The 23,564-nt window shown below is 32.3% G+C and overlaps 2 protein-coding genes across 2 annotated transcripts; one reads left to right on the top strand and one right to left on the bottom strand.

Moving 5' to 3' along the window:
• Positions 1-1,807: 1,807 nt before the first annotated feature.
• LOC112685168 lies at positions 1,808-15,358 on the bottom strand. The gene is made up of 6 exons (XM_025556962.1): positions 15,113-15,358; positions 2,852-2,951; positions 2,656-2,775; positions 2,424-2,582; positions 2,192-2,332; positions 1,808-2,095 (listed from the first exon to the last, which is right to left on the bottom strand). Exons 2-5 carry the CDS (start codon positions 2,945-2,947, stop codon positions 2,276-2,278), a joined length of 432 nt encoding a protein of 143 aa, XP_025412747.1. The 5' UTR covers positions 2,948-2,951; positions 15,113-15,358; the 3' UTR covers positions 1,808-2,095; positions 2,192-2,275.
• Positions 15,359-18,729: 3,371 nt separating this feature from the next.
• LOC112685167 lies at positions 18,730-21,395 on the top strand. The gene is made up of 5 exons (XM_025556961.1): positions 18,730-19,248; positions 19,738-20,154; positions 20,220-20,350; positions 20,972-21,130; positions 21,222-21,395. Exons 2-4 carry the CDS (start codon positions 19,765-19,767, stop codon positions 21,075-21,077), a joined length of 627 nt encoding a protein of 208 aa, XP_025412746.1. The 5' UTR covers positions 18,730-19,248; positions 19,738-19,764; the 3' UTR covers positions 21,078-21,130; positions 21,222-21,395.
• Positions 21,396-23,564: the final 2,169 nt, after the last annotated feature.

Genomic DNA, 23,564 nt, shown 5'->3' with positions numbered 1-23,564 from the left:
CGGAATAAAAATAAAATAAAATTACGGATGAGTAAACATCACGTGTTCGTTATATATTATATAATATAAATATATATTATATAGGTATACGAATTAAACAATATATATTTACCGTTTAAGACTATACAGCGTAAACGCCATTCGAATTCATACGCATCTATAATAATGCATTGTAAAACGAAACGGTGATTCGAGCGGATACAATTGTTCGTAAATGCATAAATATGTACAACTGTATAAAAAAGCGTATTGTCAGAAGTAACTACAAACACGGTTCGGTTATAGATGGTAATCACTTTACCAACAGTACTGTAGTCGCCTGACATTAAAAATTTTGTAACAGGAAGTATAATTATCATGCCTGCTCCTTAGCTACTTCCTATCAAACTACTAACCGTAACTTATTGATTGGATCCAAAAGACAGGAAAAAATAATTTTTAACTATAGATTATCTGAGACGACAGTTTTGGATTTTTTAGCCACAACCCACTGAGTTATCTGTATACATTTTTCTTTAACAACATTAACAAACTACAGTAGATTATTTATTGATATCATCGGCATGTCGTCTTCATAAACTTCTTAATAATCGTTGCACAGAGTTAAAAGATACAAACAACTATGATTATAACTTTTATGTCTATACAATTCCTCCTGCCCAAAACATCCGTCATCATAACATTTTAACATTTGGAAATTTATCGCAATATTTAAAAATAACTCGGACAGGATAATGTAATTTTACTGTAATTGATTTGAATGCAATAATTGCATTCGATAAAAAACGATTCTGAGCGGACGAAGGAATCTTTTTTATTTAATTTTATTTGTTTCTATGGTGATAAACAAAGCGTTTTAAGAACAGCTTAAGAACGATTTATATAAATAGGTAATTTATATAATTATAATTATAATTTATAATTAGGAAATATCATAAAAACGAAAAAAAATATAAAATAAAAGAAAAAGCTCAAAAGTCGCTCAAATGTTTTGAAAATTTTACCGTGTCTTGGTTAGGATAATATAAGTAAATAACCTAAATTTAACCGAATTACAACAAAAACTCCCAAAATTAAAATGTCTATAAATAGCTTAAAAATGGTTAACATTTTCCGAACTTTAAACCACAAGGAACAAAATCCAAAATACAATAAAAAAGATCTCTTGTCATTTTTCATTTGAAGCAATATTTCTGGTAGAAAAAATTATCCGTAATTATTTAATATTATAAAATCGTGAAATCGTACATTTTTTCTCCTTTAATCGCTTTTATTTCGAGTAACGTTTCGAAAATCGAAAAATGACCTCTCTAAAATACCAACTCAAGAACATTACCTTTCAGAAATAATGCTACACTTGATACTTTTGAGCAAGTTTAGAGGGAGAAAAAGTGTTAACAAAATAAAAAAGAAAAATAAATAACCATTACATTTCTAAAAAGTAGAATAATTTAATTGAATTCGAGAAATATAACAACTGTAGAAATCGAACAATTAATAACATAATAAAATTGATTTTATTATTTTTAGCCGTTTGCCATTTATTCAAAATTAATTTTATTTGTTTTTTAATTTCACTATAAATGCATTATAACTCATATATATTTTACTATAAATCGTGGTGAATTATTCTGCAATGAATTGAACGTGGTCTTTTTCAAACTAATTAGATGTCAAATCGTTAGTTATGAGAGCTCGTGTTTAAAGATTATTTAATAATAAATGTATTACATTAATTGCTATAGATTTTTGTTAAATATTTATAATCAAATATTGTTTTGTCAACTTTGGTATGTGTTGTCCATTTTTTTTTTTTGAGTTAAAGATGAAAAAGCTACTGTGAAAAAATTGATAGAATAAATAAATAAATGGTCTTCGTCCTCGTATGTCACATAATATAGTCAATATTGGTTAAATCATTGTTTAGTCTAATCGTATTGATCACAATTAATTTTTAAATATCGTTGACAATATGACTTCTGATAAGCCTTCTGGATATATTTTTATCAAGTTCTGGAAAAGTTTTAGTTCTTAAGGAAATTACTCACATATCTTATTTTCACAAAACAATCAGTCCATTTTTCTTAAAAAGGTGCTAAAAATATTAAAAATATTCATCAGTATAAGATATTGTTATATCAGATAAGAACTGACCAACGATCATTAGTTTATGAATTTTGTAAATAATTACCTAGTTAAATTTGACTATTTAAGTATAATTTTCATACAAACATTAAATAACGAACAACTGCTGTATGCACTTGAATGTTTAGTTTTATTTCTTCAACGTATTCACCATAACAGAGATTATATTATAGCAAGTTGTTAATACCTAAAATCAGGTTCAATTAATAATTTATAGGCATTTACTATTTAAAAAAAAAAAATGTCGGTAATTTATAAAATGCTAAGATAACGATTACGTTTAAGAATTGTTGTAAGTCGACATGCCTTCGGGGCGAAGCTTTCATTTGCAACCAATTGACGTTATTCATGTTCATGGCTAATAATAATAATTTTTTGGATTTCAAATTCATATTCGTCCAATCACTAGAATATATACTGAAGTTGACAGAGTCTTTCTGCATAAAGTAATTTACATTATTTAATCAAGTTTATAAATAAATAGTAAATATTATGAATACAATTTTTTACTTTATTATTCAAATTTTCAAATAATTTACAGTATAAATATATTTGAAAACACACGTAGAGATCTGTACTTGCGATTTTCACTAAGTAGAAGACTGAAGACAATTCTGACGAAGAGAAAGTCTATCAGCAAAGCATATTTGTAATTTTAAAATATATGAAACATTTTTTATACATAATATAATATTTTTACATTTACCACAATAAACGTGAACGTCATTGTTATAATAATGCTTGAACAAAATACAGTATTCGCCAAAACTATTAATCTTGAACATTTATAATACGATTTCATTTTTCTAAAAAAAAAAAAAATGCTATTAATGTAACATATATTATATTGAAACTCTATAAAAATGTATTTCACTATTCATAATTTTAAAATATGTATATTTTTATTATGTCTACAATTTAGACAAAAAATTAGAACACGTTAAGAAACAAAAACTTAATTATAGGACAAGGATACACAAGAATAGAAATCTTACACTCTTTAATAAATTATAGGCCGAATTAGTTTGCTGGCTTGCAATGTTCCCTATTGCTTCGTTATATGGAACACTTTAGTTGCGTCCCGTAAATAGGCTATACACGAATTACTTCCACTATAACTATAATTTTTTTCTGGTCCCTAAGTGTTCTCGTGTTTGTTTAATCCTATTAAACTATTTTGTTAAATTTTGGGAGACAAAAGCAAAAAAGTGGGAAAGTCGATCTAAAGAAGACTTTACGACGAATTTACATCAGTTTTAAAAGTCCTTATCGCATCAATAATTTGATCGGTACCTTGGAAATAGAAAACATCTAAATCCCTCTAGTGCACACTTGTTAGAAAGAGAAATAATAGCATAGCATGCAATCCCCTTCGGTCACATTTTTATTAACTTTGTATTAAACTTAATTTAACTATACCAGGCGATGAATTTTTAATTCAAAACCGGTCAAAACTGTACATAACAAATATAATAATACGTATATTTATTTATTTCTATACATAAACTATTTGTTTGTTTATATATTACAAGTATATTATTTGTATTTCATTACGCAAAATTTACACAAATTCATATATATATTTAAGTCATTTTTATAAAAAAAAAAAATGTAGTACACCAAGAAAAGTATTTAAAAAAAATACTTACAAAAATAGTTTAAGTTGATCATAAAGAACATTTTTTAATTCAATATTTACATCCATGTGACCAATATCATTTTCTGAAAATTAAAGTAAATGATTCTATAGTTTTTGTACATTTATTCATTTACGTTTTACATTTCTTACAACATAATTCATTTAAACTTTCGTTCGAGTAGGTTAGTATAAAATTATATATAGAATTATATAAAAATTATACAGAATAATTAAAAAATATTAACCGGATGGATTAAGTGTCAAAAAATATATTATAATTATGTTTCCAACGATTATTATATAGCTATATTTTCGATAAAAAAAAAGTGCAATTATCTCGAAGTCTGTACTATATAGTTGTTGAACTTAACTCTAGTACAATAAAATGGATCAAAAGAAATTTTAAAATATTATTACCCGTTAGCCGTTTATTTTCGTGTTTTAGGTCCTTGAAGGTCAAGCAGAGTACATTGTACTGAAAAACTAAAATCCAACCGTAAGACAACAAAAACATATCAATCATATTAAAACAGTACGCCAACATCAGTATAAACATAAATTCTATTATGAAAAATAAAATATAGTACTGATTGTATACGGCCGTGTTAACCGGGAACGGCATGTTTATTATGTTCGGGATGCGTGTATTTACGTTTTCATGATCAAAAAATAATACGTTTTTCAGAAGACCAAATAATATCCATTGAATTCCAGTTGTCGCATTAAAAATAAAATAAAAGTCGGTATACTTTTTAATTCTGTTTCGACAATCATATAGTATGTTATTGTTTTTACAACATAGTTCACTCTTCAAAAAGTCAATACGTGTAACGTCAAGCAAATCCACAAGATTTTCAAGACGATATAAAAGTAAGCATGTTTCAAAAAAAACAAGAAATATTATCACATTAATCACTATGATCAATAGAAAATCGGCACTACTAAGCTTATAATCCACATTGACAACAAATCCTAAATTTGAGTAAACGAAAAGAGTAAAATTAATCACGAAGATTATAGTGAAAATTAATCGACTGATATTATATCCAAATATCTTTTTTCCATTAGGATCGATAAGGTTGTAGTAACGACTTAGTTTTAATAGTTTCAAGTTAATGATAACTTCGCTATCTTTATATGTGTCCATCGTATAGGGTTTATTATATTAGTTGGTGCGATCTGTAAAATATAAAAATTAGATTATTGTGATGGTATTCATCATCGGGATACATCAAATTTTTTTTACGATTTCAACAATAAAATCGTTAGTTCGTAATTCAATAATATACACATTATTGCATATACATTTTATCTGATCCTGAGGTTTCTAATTTTTTTTTAAAAAAATTAATCTAAGACACGATCTTTTAGCGTGTATGTATTATACTTTTAATATATTTTATTATATGAGTATTTACATCACAATTTTGCTATGTTCTAATAATTTTTTAATTTTTTTCTGTGATAAATAAAAAATAAATTTGTATGTTTTAAATAAAATGATATATCTAACAATTAGCAACCTTTTAACCTTTTATACTTATACCACTTATATATCTATATTCAATAAATCCCAACGATATGTAATTACAATTTTATATTACTGTAATTGATCTAATGTAATAAAAATAATCTAATGTAATAATAGTAATAATAATAATAATTATTATAATTATTATTATTATTATAGCCTAGAATAGAGATACATTTTACACATGATAGTATATTTTATTACCGTATTACAGGGGTGGTCAACATGAATAGGTTCACGGGCCACATGAATAAATACTATAATTTCAAGAGCCAAAATGTTTATAGATTAATTTTAAATAATTTGATAATTTTTAATAAATTTAGACCAAAAAATAAAAATTCAGAATAATAATAACATAATAAGTCGATTTTAATTTTAGAAATAAAACTCAAGCCGCATCTAACAATGACAAGAGCCACAATATGAATCTCGAGCCGCAATTTGGCCACCCCCACCATATTATAACAAAATAAATGATTCATAATCATCACTTATTGTACTATATACTATTTACATACTATTTATAGGTTCTAAAATACCTGAAATTCAGAAATAAAAATAATTTAAAAAATAATAATATCAGAAATAGTAAATTATTTTTATTCGCAAAGCTAACAATTATACTTATTTTCAAATATAATTACTTTTTAGAGCATCTACCAATATTGTTCTCAGATATGTACTCGATAACTCTATTTAACAGAGTATGTAGCAGTATCACCTCTGGTTTGAAACTGATATTGAAAATTTCCCATCATCAATTTGTTAAAAATATTTATTATTCTAACTTATTCCAAAAATCGATATCTTTGTTAAATAATCAAATAATATTGATATTTATATGTACTTAGGCTAAAAAAAATATCACGCAAACTATTGAACTGTATAATACAGTATATTATTGCATCAATATGCATACAAAGTACCATACCCACCATAATTATAGTAGAATTATCATTTAAATTTATAAAGTGCGGAAAACAAGAAATCCTACCGATGAACTATTAATAAATAAATTAATAATGATATTATTTGTAAAATTATACAATCCATAATATCTTACGTTGACTTTTATGACCTACATCGTACCGTATTATATTTATTTTTTATTGAAAAAGTATGGCAATTTACAATCAAACCTTTGAGAATAAAATTCTCATAAATGTGCGTGCTTCAAACAAGTACATGAAATAGTTAAAAAAAAAATGAACTCACAGATTTCGAAGAGGACAAGCATCTACGGATGAAAAAATCGCCCTGTAAATAGTTTATCCATACTCGTATGTATACGATACATATGTATATATATATACATATGTATATATATATATATATATATATATATATATATATATATATATGTAAAATATTACAGTAAAAGTGAGTGGTAACGCCAAACTCAAAACGTTAAACGGTTTCACGTCTTAAATATAGATGCGGTACCCAGAAATGCGCATAGAACATGTATTTTATCTATACATTTTTAATATTTCCTGCTAAACTGTCGATTCGTTTTTATTTTATATAATTTTATTGATGTTAATTGTATCTTCTTCACCGGTCATTGTAAAAACCATAGCTCTTACAACAGGTAATCTTCTGCAATCGTGTGATTTCGTGTGACAGAATATGATTTTACGATATTTCCATTTATACATTCATTTGCAATTTTTTTAAAACATTTCGTATTTTTTCTCAACGTTTCTCTTTGTTTTTTTTAAAAAAAAATCAATCATTTTTGTTACATATTCATTATGTTTAGCTTCAAGATGTTGTTTTTAGTTTTTATGGTTTCAATATCTTGTTTAATAAATACCTCAAAACATATTACCTACACATTGAAGTTTTTTTTTTCAGAGCCGTTGCACGTGAAACTCAGGGAGATACCTTATTTTATTTTTATTTTTTCATACATGATGTTTTCTCAATAATTCTTCCTTTTAAAATTTAACCATCGGTCCATTTTTAATTTAAATTCCTTTAAGATGATTTGAAAAATATTACATAATCATTGTAAATTACGTAGACATGCTCTAATTGAGTTCAATCGATTGACTACTCATTGATATTCTCAGTGGTAATAATTATACGAGTGCAGTCTGATGTGTTGAAATAAGTTACATAAAAAAATATAAATAAATAAATGTTCAAATGTATACATCAATTGCATTAGATCACATGTGTCATGTAACCACCGATAGAGCCGTCACGTTAGGTACATCTGGAAAGTTTAGGTTAATGTTAGGTTTATTTTTAGACATTTTTTAGACTCAATACAAGGTTCTATATTTAACACTTTACTCCATCAATATGTTTAGAGTTTGATCTCTCCATATTATGTGCAAGTTTTAAAGGCGTATATTATGTCTTCTAAGCACGTGTATAAAATTATATGCACATATGAAACAATAAGATTTGCTCTCATCAAAAACCATATATCAATTGACCGGAACAAAACAACGAACGCAACAATAATAATAACGAATATATTATTATAATTTTTTTTTTTATTGAACTATTATTTTACAACCCGGCATCATAGGCCATTAGTTTATTATAATTTATTTTTATTGAGGATAAGATTTTTATATCTAAGATCACTAGCCTAACTCTTGCGTAGGTATACTTAGTATATATACATATTTATATTTAATCGATTATTATAATAGATTTTTAAGTTTAGTGGCATTTTAAAAGTTTGAAATGAAATCTGTATTGTAGATTGCATCTTCGTCCACATTGCTAGATTAGGATGTATCGTTCTTCATCGTAATTATAGGGCGTTGGATTGTCAGCGGTGCATCACCTTGTAAGCAAATCATCTGTTCCTTGTGGATAAAGAGTTGACATTAGAATATTCCGGCTCTAGTGGTAATAATTTTTAGACAGTTTTACATATTTAATATGTTGTTTATTATGTTGTTTCATTGGTATTGAAATTGTTGGATGGAGATTCGATTGATTATCCTTAATATATATTTGTAAGAAATTGTCTTTGTTCCAGATGATTCGGATGATGATATTGTTTGATTTTTTTAATATGCCGGGTTCTTTGTTATCAGTTAAACCCGTGTGTAAAGTGAACCGCATAACTCGACGATATTTTTTGAGTTGAGTATTTTTTGGACTAGCTAATAGTAAAGATATAGATATTAATACCGGAGTGAATAGAGAAGTAGGATCGCTGTTAGAGTCACTTATAATAAGTATATATATGGTAATGAACAATCGTTTAAAATTATAAAAACTGTAAAAATGGAATTGAATGAAAATCAGGCTCCCTCGTGTACGTATTTATACATATATCATACGTATACGTATACGTATATAGACACATCGTAAACGTGAATGAACAAAAAAAGGGAGGCGTATTATTTGTACAAATAAATATAAGTATATAGGTGTAATATCTTTGCGTCTAGAGGTTATATAAAAGCCACTAGTCTACACTTATAGTCAGTGCATAATACATAGGTTTGTGGTGTATTATTAACGGTTCATTAAAGCGCACAAGAGAAAAACTGCATCGGGTAATTCACGCCACGCAACTTAGTCGTTGGTCGACACGCACAAATGATTCTAGACCAGTGTCTACCAACCTCATTCGTTCCCCTTTATATATGCCCACTTGTAGATTTTTCAAAAATATCATGAACCTCCAATTAGTTTAAGTTAAAAAAAAATTCTAACATCTTCTTTATAGAGTTTTAATTGGAAAAGATAATGTTACAAAGTTGATGATAATTTTCTGTTTTAATAATTAATTTTATATGAGTACATTTAAGTAGTATTAAAAAAAAAAAACAAATTAATTTTTTTTGATTTTTCGTCCCCCCCCCTACTCGTTAATCTAAATAATTTGATTTACTCCGTGATAAATAAAGCCCCTTCAGAAATGCACACCCTTTCCCCTCACATTTAAGCACTGGTCCGTATAACATGTTTATAGATTTGTATTGCACTGGACGTTACGGTAAACGAACTCGAAGAAAACCGTGACCGAGAAATGTTTGAAAAACGTCTAAAACGATATAAACGTACTTTTTATTTTTTTATTTATTGAAGCTACGAATATAAAATTATAACAGCATAACAGCATTTTCGAAAAACTTCAATATAATAATAATAATGATGGCTCTTGAAAAGGAATTAAGAATAATTGTTGGTTCTAATGACATAATATTGTTATTATGTAAAAAGCGAAATAATTTTGATCGGAAACTTGAGAGTGATGGGCAGACTGTGGAGAATGTGAGAGAAGTTGCAAATTGTTTCCTCAATAATAATAATAATAATAATAATAATCGTACTCGCGCGAGGTAAACACGGAAGGGACGATAAGGAAACCTATTGCCTGTACGCGGGCAAACGTATACGCTACGTAATTCGAAAACGGAATATCAGTTTGAAACGTACACGCCAGAAACATCGTTAAACTCGCGTACATACATGCGTGCAGGCGCGGAACAAGGAGAGTTATGGGGTCTAAATCCTTTCCCCTCCCCTTATAGTCATTAGGTAGAACCTTATCGAACGTAAGTACTTAAAATACTCGTATTTACAAAAATTAGACGTAAGACTTCGTACGAATCGACATACGCAACGAACTATGGCAGTTACTCACTATTCTAACCATTTTTTTTTTTTTTTTTTTTTGATTTCTAGATCCGCCACATGCACGCGTGTGCATTGTTTACGCACCGCATTCGGAAAACGTCTATTCGCGCGCGCGCACGTTTGATCGGAATGTCTGCGATTTAAAATCCGCGCGCACGTTCGAACGTCGGATGAAGCCCGTGAACACGGCGCGACCGGTCTCCCCGAACGGTTCGGTAATTGACTTATTTGGACTGTTGCGCCGACGTGACGAATGTCCTTGTTACGCAACGCGCGCCGTTGCTGCCGCCGCGGTGGAAGGGATTGGACAGCGGACCGTCTTCGACGCGCGCGTACATCGCACGCGACTTGTGACGAGTCCCGACTGCACGCGAGTTTCAGCGCCGCGACACGATCGGTGGTCGTCACGTATTTATATATTTATAACCCATACGTCCCGTATTTTACGGGATTCTGTTCCTGTGCCCCTCGTACAGTTATAAAAATAATACTTTTGTCCCGTATTTTGTTTAATCCATTTCCAATGCACCTTATTTTGAAAATTAAATTGTTTAATACCATTAAGTCTTTTAAATCTTATATCAATGATAAACCAAAAATATCTAAATCGAACGATAATTAATAATAATCGATTATAAAAATAAAAATAAATCTAAAAAAAAATAGGAAAATCCGCCTAATTATTGGATTTTAATTTTAATTGAAATTTATATTTATTCGAAGTATCAAATATTGTGTTTAACTTTGTTTTATAGTAGGTATATTTAGTAACTGTGAGGAAAATGAAATTTTACATCGAGGCCAAATGTAATTTTAGCTCCCAAATGTTTACAAAGAGATAACAAACATCACATATTTAATTTTGTAATAAGTTAATTGCTAACATAGATCCCCTCCCCGAGTTAACACCAATGTGAATTTCAAGAATAGGTATGATTTAAAATGTCCCGTATTTTTACAAAATAAATCTGGGATCCCTACGTCACGTTTCCAGCCGGTCACTGATCAAGGCGCGTACGTTTCGCTTGTGCCGACCGGTTAGGTTGTCGTTCGTGTTTCGCAAGCCGCGGTACGAAATTCGTCCGCGTTTCTGTCGGTGTAGTTGAGCGGCACAAGGATTCCGGAAACGCATTCAAGTGCATCGCAATCGATCGGGTTGAATTTTTTTCTAGATTTACTCCCTCAGCTTCCGTAGTACGTTTAATTCCAACGCTTCAGAAACGTATGCGCGTGTTTAATAGTTCGATTCAAATGTTGTGCCCGATCGATCTGAGGCGAATTTTACGCCCATGTATTGATTCCGTTTCAAGAATCCTCGTCAGTCCGATCCATCGACGATGTAACGATGGACGAAAAGTGGATAGGTTTTACGGCACGCGTGAAAGACTACGATAACTCTTATCGAATCCCGTTTAAAAGGTCTTCATACTCAAAAACGTGACCCGGGCTTAACGCTCCGTATAGATCGACGACGATAGGAGCTACAGTACGGACGCGTAAGTGCGAGTGGATGATCCACGTGGATCCATTTTAATTAATCAATCATTTATATACGATTTTTTTCACAGAAAAATCATGTGTTGCGCGATACAAAACCATTCAGAGTAAACTTAAAGTGAAAGCTCTTTTTATTTTTCGTTTTAAAAAAGAAAACATTATCTATGATGTAACGTTTTCATTTTAAACTTATTTCAATAGTTTTTATAGCTAAACACAAAACTATAAATTTTACAAGTGTTGTTAACGAATAACTTTGAGTCCGTTTTTGTTAGCGAAAAACAATAAAAACGAATAAAAAGAATAAGTAATGTTCTTCTCGTTAAAAAAGAAATAATAAAAAAATGGAGAATCTGCTACGCATTTAAACCGAATGATTTTGTCCAGCGTGAAATGTATTTTTATTGGTCTCACACGTTCTCTTAATCAAGCGGGAAAAATACTTAAAATATGTGAATGTGAATAACACGTTATATGTTTTAAATATTTATGGAATAACGTGCAAATCGATGATGTTGGCGGTCGATTCATCATTATCATCCCTTATTGTAAAATAATAATTTGTTCGACAACGGTTCATGTAATAAAAAAAGAAATACGGCACCGCGGTATTCACGTGTGACAGCATCCGTGCTTAAAATCATACGTTTTAATATTATTATTATTATTATTATTATTGTACTAAACCGTGACTCAACGAACGTATACAACGATGAGAAACGTAAAACCGTTTATAAACACAATAACGGCACGCGTTCGCGTTCAGCGGATAGTATTTGCATATTCGTCGGTTGCTTAAGTATTTGAAAAATAGTCGTACTAAATCATTTATGTATAAGTATACTAAAGACGGAGAAAACCGTAATGTAAGTGTGGTAGCCCCGGACCGTTGACGAAAACTGTTAGCTTATGTATACTAAACGCATAACGTTGAAGATAATAAACAATTTCGATGATAATACAGATCGCTTTGTTATCGGGGGTATTATCTCGGACAGATGCTTGAGACCAAAGCAAATTTGTCACCCGCAGCGGTATATACATACGTGAATGTATGTAGATTAGTTAGGGAACGGTCTGTGATCACAGACGCACGGAAACGTCCCTGGAATGCGAAAAACCGATTCATCAACTGCATTAGCATACATGATGCACCTTCTAAGCTCTGGAGAAGAAAAATATAGAAAAAATAATTATAATAATTCAAACGATACAGTGGCAGCACGAAATATTTTACTTCATAAGTCCTGTTAGAATTTTGCCCACCCACCCACCCACCTAAAAAGAAATTTAAGGGTAGCTTGTTAAAAGAGCTCCCCCACTATTCGTTCTACATGTTACATACTCACTCGATACCCAATAGTCAATACCCACCCACCTACCCATCCACTGAGTTGAGTCCAGAGACTCAAAAATCTGCCGTCACGCCGCCACTGAAACGATAATTTGGAATCGATTTGGATTCAGTTGGAAAAGTATAATTTAGAACTCTTTAATATTTAGTGTACAACTCGAATCTTATAACAAAAAATTAGGGTATTAGTTTCGCAGTTTTTCATTTCGGTTTACGAAATAAATGCATTTTCAAATGTGAATGAAAAAGGCATCAATTCACGAGGGAGAGAGGGGGATAGGAAGAAAGTGCTTTTTGAGTTCAATAAAAAAATAATAATTTTCATGTGTTTGATTAGTTAAATAACTTATCATTTTTTTTTTTTTGACATGCGTATGTCATCCACATAAAAAAAAATTGTCGTTTTGTTAAATGGAAGACATCGTATATTCTCTTATCGAAATGCAAACAGTAACTATTACAAGCTTATAAATTCTAATAATATTTAATGCATCGTTATTTATGATATTACGTTTATCTTAGGATCCAATTTTGATTTTATAAAACTAGGAGCAGTGACTTAAGGACCACATTTCACATTACCACCTTGTTATCCAACAAAAACGTAGAATGTTTACTAAAGATAGAACAACAAATACGATTAAAGAATAGTGGTAATATATATATATAGAAAATACAGTACGGCTCAAAGAAAATACTTTTTCAAAGAAATAGTTTTCCGATAAATTGCGTTTCATGAAAAATACGTATCCAACAATTTATGGTTCCTAGAAAAATAGTTCATGGGAAATACATTTACGACCAAATATGTTTCAAATAAAATGCGGTTCTGACGAAATGCGTTTCCGACAAAATGAGTTTCCGATCAAATATTTTTCCAGATAAATACCAGTCCCACCGTATGTGTTTCAACTTTTTACGCACCTCCTGGCCATGATAATACTATAATGTTATGTAATGATGTCTCTAGTACTCGTGAGTCGTGATGTTACAAAAGTAGAGCTAAATATAGAAAATACGATGACATTTTTAGAATTGTATAAACGCGAGCGCGTTTTGAACCCGCCCAGAGAAGGAGGCCGGCTCCCCCAAGGGTGATTCCCAAAATTATACATGTTCATTATCGCCCGAATGCGGCACTGTCAGTTCAGCATTACCCATTCCTGCACCACGAGGTAAATGATTTGTGTATTATTACTTGCAGACAATGCATTGTCGTTGTTTTCTTTCACGACCATTACTTCATCAGATTACGGAGAAAGTTTTTTTTTTTTTTTTTTTTTTTTTTTTTTTTTTTTTAATGGAAAATTTTAAATTGGAGTTAAAAAATGGAATACTTTATATACGAATAATTTAAAACGTCACTAAAATAATTTTACCGATTTCGCCAGTTTTATTTATTTTTTTATTGCGCACGTAAAATATTAAAATATTTGTACATATTTTTTTCGTCGCAGCACCATCTCGTTGATGTATATTGATGTATATTAAGCACACGAACAGTTTACGCTCATACTGCAATGGAAACATTTGAATTGTAAATAATAATTAATAAATATACCTATGTTTATAGTTTTTATTCTATATTTATTCGAATTATGTAAATCATCATCATCATCATCATCATCAACAGCTTAACGATCCATTAAGGACCTGCGCTGCCACTAGTAAGCCTTTCCGTTTTTCTCTGTCCAAAGTTTAGTCTAACATTGCATTCTATCAGTCTCATATCCTTTTCTACTGTGTCTTTCATTCTTGTTCTCGGTCTTCCAAGTGGACGTTTTTTTTTATTTATTTTACCTATCAGAATGAATAAATTATGTAAATCGTCAAGGAAAAATATAAAATGCACTCTGAACACTCTTAAAATACGCTACATACAAATCAACAAAATGTTTTCCGCGAAATGCTAAAGACCTATAAAACCATCACCATCATTGAAAGCGGAACTGTGTCCACGAACACCATTTCTGCCACCTTTGGTCACATGACTGTCTACGATTGCACGTTCGGAAACCGAAATATTCCACTGAAAACGAATCAATAACATTGAATTTTCCGTTTTTAACAGTCAATGGTAATCCGCGCAATATTGCGTCACGCACATGGGGGCGATGTGCCGAACGAATGTGCTAAAACACGAAAAATGTTCCCATTTCATACGCCCACATATTACGCGTACGCCACGACATCGAAATCCGTTCTGCGGTTGTTCGAAAACTTTTATTGTCCCGTAAACGTTCGAAATACGTTTAAAACGTCTTTGAAACAAGTGGCCCGTGAATATTATCCAAACTACGCTGCCGTTCGGAAACGATAAACTAACCTGTAGACTACCAGAATCACGCGTCCTTGCGCTAGTTGCCCATCGTGACAAGATTTACTTTCTTCGCGTTTGCAGTCGCACAACGAGCCACGAGAACCGCGTCCTGTCAAACCGGTAAGGTTAGGGTGCGATAACGATACGATTCGCAATCGAAAATCATTCGCGCACTGCGCCCCCCGGACTGGCGAGATAAGCGGTTCCCAAACTTCTTCGAGTCGCGGGCACTCTGGTTTACGAAAACCAAGGATTTCCCGGAGCGCCGTCCCCCAAAGTCGTGGCACGACTAATCGTTAAGAACGGATCATTTGGATTTAAAATTTATTTTTAGACCAAATCATATTCCGTGGCACGCGTTGCGCGCCGCCGGGCGAAAGATTATCACCTCCGTTTTTTTTTCCACATTAGGTATTCCTTTCAAAGTCGGTGAGCTCGAAATGCGTTTATGCAACGTACACGCACTTCGGGCTCGCGACAATCGCGGTTAAATGTCAATGTCAATTGATACAATGCAATATGTATTATGTGCGGAATTAATGCGTGCGTGCGTTAGCATAAAACCGCCACGAAATCGATTATCCGTATCCGTCGGCGGCGGGATTGCACGAGAAACGAGCGTTTTCGCGGGATTCGCATTCGGCGTATGATGTCTTCAAATATAATAATAATATAATAATAAGAATGTCTACGAATAACCGTGATCCGGGCCGTCCGACAACGGAATAAGAGTTCTTTCATAGGCGCAACCAGGGTTTTTAGCACCCTTGAATTCAAATGTAGCACTCTGTTTTTTTTTCAGATCTATATAATCTATAGTAATTACAGTAAAATACCATTTAATTTTACTTTCAGCAATTTCAGCACCCTCAATATTCGAGCTCTAGTTGCGCCCATAGAGTTCTTCAACACGTTCTTCGATAACGATGACCGGTGTTCGCGGACGATCCAGTGCTCAGAAGCGTCTCGTGGGTAAAGCAGGATGACGGACGACAAATACGGTTTAGCGGGCGCGTGCACGTTTAAAAGTCGTTAAGGTGTCGATGCGGTACAGAACATATGTAATCTGTGATACTTTTAACCAAAACAAATCCCGTACTGAAATCCCGATAACAATAAATCCGTGCGGCATTGCGTACAATGTATGAACAACGATAGGTTTTTATTTTTTCCCACGCACAGCTTTGTTCCGTTATCGTTTGATGACGATAATATTATATGTTGCACTACACGAACTCGGAATAAACGAATATATTTGGTTCGTAGAAAAAATGAAGTAATAATCTCGGCCGTTGATGGCGTAAGATGGATGTATAGGCAGTGATGTATTCGCATTTTTTTTTAGGGTATACGCTCAGCACATAAGCGTTTATTGGTGGGAAGAGGGGGACTAAACTCCTTAAAAAAAAAAGGTCTTCCTACCTAAACTCAAAATTACATAATATGATGAGGACGTGGGATATACCACCGCCAAACATTTTTCTCATGAGGGAGAGAAAGTACAAAATGTCAAAAAATATTTTTTGAGGGATTTGAAGTGGGTGCGCGCCCCCATAGTCCCCTTGGATCTACGCTTGCTATGGAAGTCTACATTGTAAACTTATCTTTATTTAACTCATAGGTATGTATCATATATGAAATTGAATAATATATTATACTGATGTTAATATTTATTTTCATGAAACCTAATGTTTTATTATGTAAAATAATATTTTAGTATTCATTTAAAATAATTTGCACAAACATGTGACGAATAAATATTAATTAAGTGACAAACTGACAACAATATAATAATTAATAATCACAATCTATCCAAAACATCGTATACAGATCGGTTAATATTGTGATAAATTGATAAACAGAACTTTTTGACTGTTGATTTATTTTTAACAATTATAATATCCGCTCGATAATATAATATCGCACGCGTCCACCGAGATTATGATGTACAGTATGTAGACGCTTGGCAGTTTCCCACCGTCTTTGCAAATACCCGAAGTCGGGAAAAATTTAATCGAAGTTTATGCGAACACAAGGCTATTTTTGGATAGTGGCTATAGTGTATAATAATAATAATAAATTCTATACTGTTGTTGTTGTATAATGTATACCTTATGGTGATTAAAAATTAGAAGCTTGCGTATACCCATTATGTTCTAATGATTAGTTAGCGTATACCCATGATAGACGAATTTTTTTAAAGGTATACGCATAAATCTAAAAATAGGGATCCGGGTATATGGTATATACCCGCGTATACCCTCCAATACGCCACTGTGTATAGGACAAACATGCAGACAGTGGAGCTGCACAAGGCCTCGCGGAAGTAGAGCTCACAACAGAAAAACAAATCACCAAATATTACAATTCAGAAAAGATAACGTTATCAATAATAATATTATGTCTTTCGAACCACAGTTGAAACAATATCCTGGAGAACAGTACCAATGTACCTACCGTGTTTATATTAACACTAGTTTTGGACACGATGAATATAATATTTGTAATACTATTGCTGGCAACAGTTGTCGCGTATTGTTTCGTTTATACGTCGACGTGCGAAAAATGTACCACACACATCATCATCTCATCCCCATGTCCCGGGATAGCCCTCCAGTACGTTTCGGCGTCCGCTATTCGTTCCTCGTGTGCGCACGTCCTGCGGTCGTCAAACACTCGGGTCATCGATAGAATAGAACAGGGCTTAGCTTTAGTGTTATTTCTGTTCGCGAGTAGTTGTCGAGCTGTTTAAAAACATAGTGGCACGTTTAACCACCGGTAGGAAACGCCGATGAGCAGCCGTGTAATGGAAGAGTTCCGAAAATAAAACACCCAACTTATTTTCGCGTCGACATCAAGCCCAGTGCTACGTGTGTTGTTGTGTCAGACGTAACATTTCCTAAACGTTTCTCGGGGCACTTCTCTCAGCGGAGGAGCAAAAGTTGGTTGGATAATCCTGTATCGGAACGGGTGTTTGTCCCATCGAATTCATCCGCCCGTAATATAATGCACGTTACTTGATATTTCATACTTTATACGCATTTTTTGTAATACTATGAAATCGCTTCTTTTTTGGAAAAATGTTAAGCGCCTCCCCCATACACCACTGTGCATCGAACATTCGGTACCGAAAAAACAACGATTATTTAAAATAATAATCGACAATGGGTAATCTTGCTGAACAATGACTTCCAAGTTTCAATTTTTGTAATTCTATCATAGCAGATACCCACACGAACATATCAAGTGACGGGCGAGGGGTATCGGCCCCCCACCCTCAAAAAGTACGCCGCTGGTCCCGGACGGATTTTTTAGAACGTCGTCGGCTCGACGCCCCGAGACCTAAGGCGAGTTCGCGTGTTGATTGTTTGCAACGCGTTCCCAACGCGTTCCTCGCCGGTGTAGACGCGCCCTCAACGCGACCATCCGAGTACGCGCGCAATAACGCGTAGTAATAGTCCTGCGAGACGGGCGGCTGCGTCGAGAGCGGAAGCGAACCGGGTGCCGTTCGAACGCGGTTGGTCACACTGCGCGGCCGTAGCCCGAGGCAGCCGACCGCGCGGTGTGGGGACGACCGGGGCGGGCCGACGTGTTTTATCAGACGGGCGGGGGCCGCGGCGAGGCGTACGATATTATTGCTATTAGCATTGTTATACCGTTCCGAGGTGCACTCGCTCCGTCGTCCGTCGCCGTTCGTCTCGACAGTTTTTCGCGCTTCTCGGCCGTCACCCGTTACGTTCGCGTCGTACGTCCAAAACACCAGTCGGCCGCCGTCGTGCGTCTCGAAATCCACCGTTCGCCAACGAACATAAAACCGGTGAAAGCAGAACAAAAATTCGAACACGTCAAACCCAACCGCTGCTGCTACCCCGAGATACCGTTGGCCGTACCTACTACCCACCTGTAATACTTGTACCGACCACCTGGCTTGTACGGCACGACTGTCACCGCATCATCGTCTTACCGATCCGGTCGTGAACTTATCGCACTCCTCCGCTGTCACAACTGGCTGCGTCCGCTCGACCACACAAGCTTGTTATTATGGGTACAGCGTCGGCCAACTTTTAGAGGGATTTCACCGACAAGAGAAATAACGCGATTCGTCAACCGCCCGCCGCAGCTCGAACCTTGCCGCTTGTTCCGTAAGTTTACTTCCGTACGTTTCGTGAAGAATATCAAACAATTGCCTGATTCGTTCCGCGAACGCGTGCTCGCGCATCAACATCTGCTGCGTTCGATCGCTTTGAAACGCGTTTTATTTTGGAATTATCTGTTTTCCTCCCAAGGATGTCGTTCTTTGTCCATGGAGTTCGGTCAATTGATTTCTGTTGAGGCGTTATTTAATTTTTTATCGTTTTACCAAGTAGACGAAAACAACATTATCTACATTCCTGTGTACATATTCAATAATACGCATTGTTAGCAATAATTGTTTGGACCCGTGTGTGATGATAAAACTTGAGATTACTCATAATTACTCAAGACGCACATATATTAGATATTTTATTATAAGTTATATAATGTGTTATAAAATCTTATCTTAAGCAAATGTATAGTTTCTCTTTGTCAGAAATAAGTACAAGTCTACATGATTCAACTTTTAAAAGTATTAACAATAAATACAATTACAGGTTTTAATTGGAATTTCAATAATCAAAATGCCAGCATCAGGTCCCGTGTACCAGCCAACTACAGTAAGTTATGAACAACAAAACGAATGGTCGCAACAATCAAATGGTTTGCTCAATCGTACCCTGAATCACATCCGTAACCCAAGATGGTTTCATTGGTCATTCATTCTGATCAGTTGGATACTGATCGCCATCGGTGTATTTTTGTTCCTGTACATTACCACCAACTTTGTTCGTTCTGATGATACTAAAGATAACTATACAGAAGATATAGCATATTTGGTTATCGGTTCTTTCTGTTTTGTGTTTGGTGTCGCTTTATTGATCGGTTATTTCCGATACATCAAGGACAAAGAAAGTTGCCCTTGCTTCAATAGTAAAGCTCGACAACTGGAATCACAATCTTCCAATGGACAAGTATGTGTCTTATTATTATGGAGGCATTAATTTATATAAAATAATAAATATTATTATTTATCAAGGTCCTTACATTGAATCCATCGACTGATCTTTTGATGGCATCTGCCCAGTATGGACCATCATCAGAAGCTCCACCAACAATTATCGAAGAAGATGAAACCAGAAAATTAATGGGAAACGATAACAAAGATTGGTAAGTGTTGTCTAAGCAAGTGTCCTGTACTAAATGTTGTTTAAAACTACATTTTTAGTATGGATTAAGAAAAAAAAAATTAATGTTATTAAATCCATGATTGAACAAAAATGTAAAACTAAGTTAACGTCATAATAATTTATTATTATAAGATTTACCTATTATTCATTAACCATAGAGTTATGTTATAGTATATTTAAACTTTTATTTTTTCATGTCATTTATGAATATGACTCATTCTTATACACTCTGAAGGACATCATGTATTTTTTTAATCTTTGTTAAAACATTGTAGGAAAGAAGAATAAAAAAACCTTCTTAATAACTAATGATGGTTATTATTTAGGTATAAATTTAATCTTCATTGATAATGATTAAATTAATTATATTTGCTGTATTTAAATATTGTTTATGTGATTGTTAGTTAATTGTTTTCTAAGCCTACTTAATTTTATTTGGTTTTTTAGTTTATAAGAACAATTATTGTTTTTTTTTTTTTTTTTTTAATAAATATAAATGATATATATTGAATATAAAATATTATTTTGCATAATAGGGTGTTTATTTTTTTCATCAAAGTTTCTAAATATTCTTTTTTTTTTTACTATATTGTGTGTGCAGCAATGATGAAAGGGATCACATGTTGGTAACAAGCAACCCTCCAGTAGCGGCGCTCCGCACACATGTACCAAGTGGTATTTCGCCGCTTTCTGGTGAAGATGCTTGACTTGAGGCCAATTTCACTGACTCTCTATCGGGCATCAATGACTATTATTACAAGTGAGATGCCATTAAATCGTATAATACATTTATATCTTGCCCAAAACAAAGCATTAACAGATTTACACATACACATTATTGTTCTCTGTAGATACAACATTCCCACACTTCACAATCACTATTCTCCACAAACACCCATCCACAACAAAGCACAACCACGCAGCTGCTGGACTGCACCACTTGCATTGCATGACGACCTGACACCATCAATATGTTCGTCTGTTTGTAGTTTGGATAAGGTGAAATAAAATCCTTTTACCAAATATTTCAGTTTTATTTTTGAAATTGTTCTTATTTGGTTATCAAATTGTACAGCCGATGTTTGTGAACACACAATTTTTTTTTTTTTTTAACAATTTTACAGTACTATTGAAATAAGTTTTTTTTTTTATTATTATTTTTTTTTTCTTTAGCAGTCAATGGTATTATTCAACAAAAATTTTTATATGCATATATATATTTGTGTACAATTTAACCTTTTCTATTATTTTTTAATAATTTTATTATGTATACGTGAGTAAATTGTAAAGTTTCTATTATGTCTATAAGTAAAACTTTTTATTATTGTTAAACTTTTGCATCTTTTTGAGTGTAAAATAAGCGTAAACTTAATAATAACAAATAAAGTATTATAACGAATTTGACGTCATAAGATATTATAGTATTTATAATTCGAGTGTTCAACAACAGCATTTATTTTTAATGATATTATTATGTTGTCATAATGTTATAACATATTATTATATAATATTGTATAAGATATTGTATCGTAACAACAATGGATGTGATTTAACCTCATTAATATGTACTTTTGTATACTTACCATTTGTATTATTACCTTTGACTATGTCCATTTTTGTGTTTCGAAATTAAGTAATTTAAAAAAAAAAAAAAAATATTAATTCTAATACATAATTTAGTTCTTTTTTTATACCTCTTAACAATATTTTGGTTAACATTATTAAGGATTAATGTTACCATTAATTAATGTGATCTTAGTTTATATGTAATACTGTCTAAGCATTAATATTTATAAGTCTTGTGCAACTATCCCCAAAAAGCATATTTTAAGAACATGAGAAGAAAAAAAAATACTGATATATTGTATCTAACAAATAATATTATTCCAATATTTCTGTTGGTTTTTGTGTAATACATTTTCAAATAAAAATGTTGATACACTGACGGTTCACCATCCACCCATTGCTAAGTATATTTGTCTTTTTTTATAATTATAGCATTGAATTGCAAAAAGTAGATTACAGTTTATACATATATATATAGCTATTATACTCTGTACTCAAATACAAACCTAAGACGCTTTACAAACTTTCAATTTTATTTTGCATTCGTATACAAATATTAGTATTCCATTTGTTTTTCCTTAACCTATTATCAAAAGCAGGGCTCGTACATGCACTAGCATATCAATCTTGCAAAGTTGTATTTAATGCTAGATGACAGAAATCCATTTCAAGATACCACGGTTAAATATGTGAAATCTTATTTTACATGTTTTTGTATATTTGGCACATTTATGCATATTTCTATTTCATCAGGCATATTATACAACATTCTATTAGAATCTATCGAAAATCTAAATGGAAAATATATATAAAATTAAAAATAGAAATTGTATTATTTTTTCCTTTTTTTATCTTCTTGATACTCGTACATTTAATGAATAAATTTGTTTCATAAGTTTCAGATTCAAAATGAATTACTGACAAAGATGTTATACGCAGTTCATGAAGGTTCAAGAATAGTTTAAAATAGTTTTTAAAACCTATTTTTTTTTTAATTATGACATAAAAAAATAAAATATAGCTATAAGAAAAATGAATAGATAATTCGTTAGAATTTTTTAAATGCATAATTTTAGATATTTAATGCATATAAATGCATTTTTTTTTTTAACTTTTTAAGACATTTCAAGGCATGTTTTTGCCAAATTTAACCGCATGCTATTTAGGCAGTTTTTAGGGCATGAACTTATGAACCCTGATCATAAGCATCTGTTATGTATCGTATAATATAGCATTGAATTTATATTTACACGTGCAATGGTATTCACTAGTTGATGTAGATAACAATATTTCCATAGATGAAATCAAAGGAGAAGCTATTGTACTCCAATATTTATATGACGTGCCAATTGATTTCAAGGGCAACACGGTTATGATTATTGTTCTCAACTGTTCATAGACTAGATTTTTTTCCATTTTATTTAGTATTATTATTACTATTATTATTTTCCAACAATTTTTGTGGTCATAAACAAGGTTTTAGTTTTCAAGGTCCATTCCGATACCACGTCTTTTCTCCCAGATATCATTCGCTGTACACGTCGTCTCAATCGAAATACTTCACACAAGACGCGATAGTCGTGGACACGCAATCATTTCGATCGCGGTATTCCGAACAACATTTCTGT

The sequence above is a fragment of the Sipha flava genome, unplaced genomic scaffold (genome assembly GCF_003268045.1).
Source record: "Sipha flava isolate LNK unplaced genomic scaffold, YSA_version1 268_pilon_pilon, whole genome shotgun sequence".
Taxonomy (NCBI): Eukaryota; Metazoa; Arthropoda; class Insecta; order Hemiptera; family Aphididae; genus Sipha; species Sipha flava.
The sequence above is the reverse complement of the archived record's forward strand: the minus strand, read 5'-3'. Positions and strand labels throughout refer to the sequence as shown.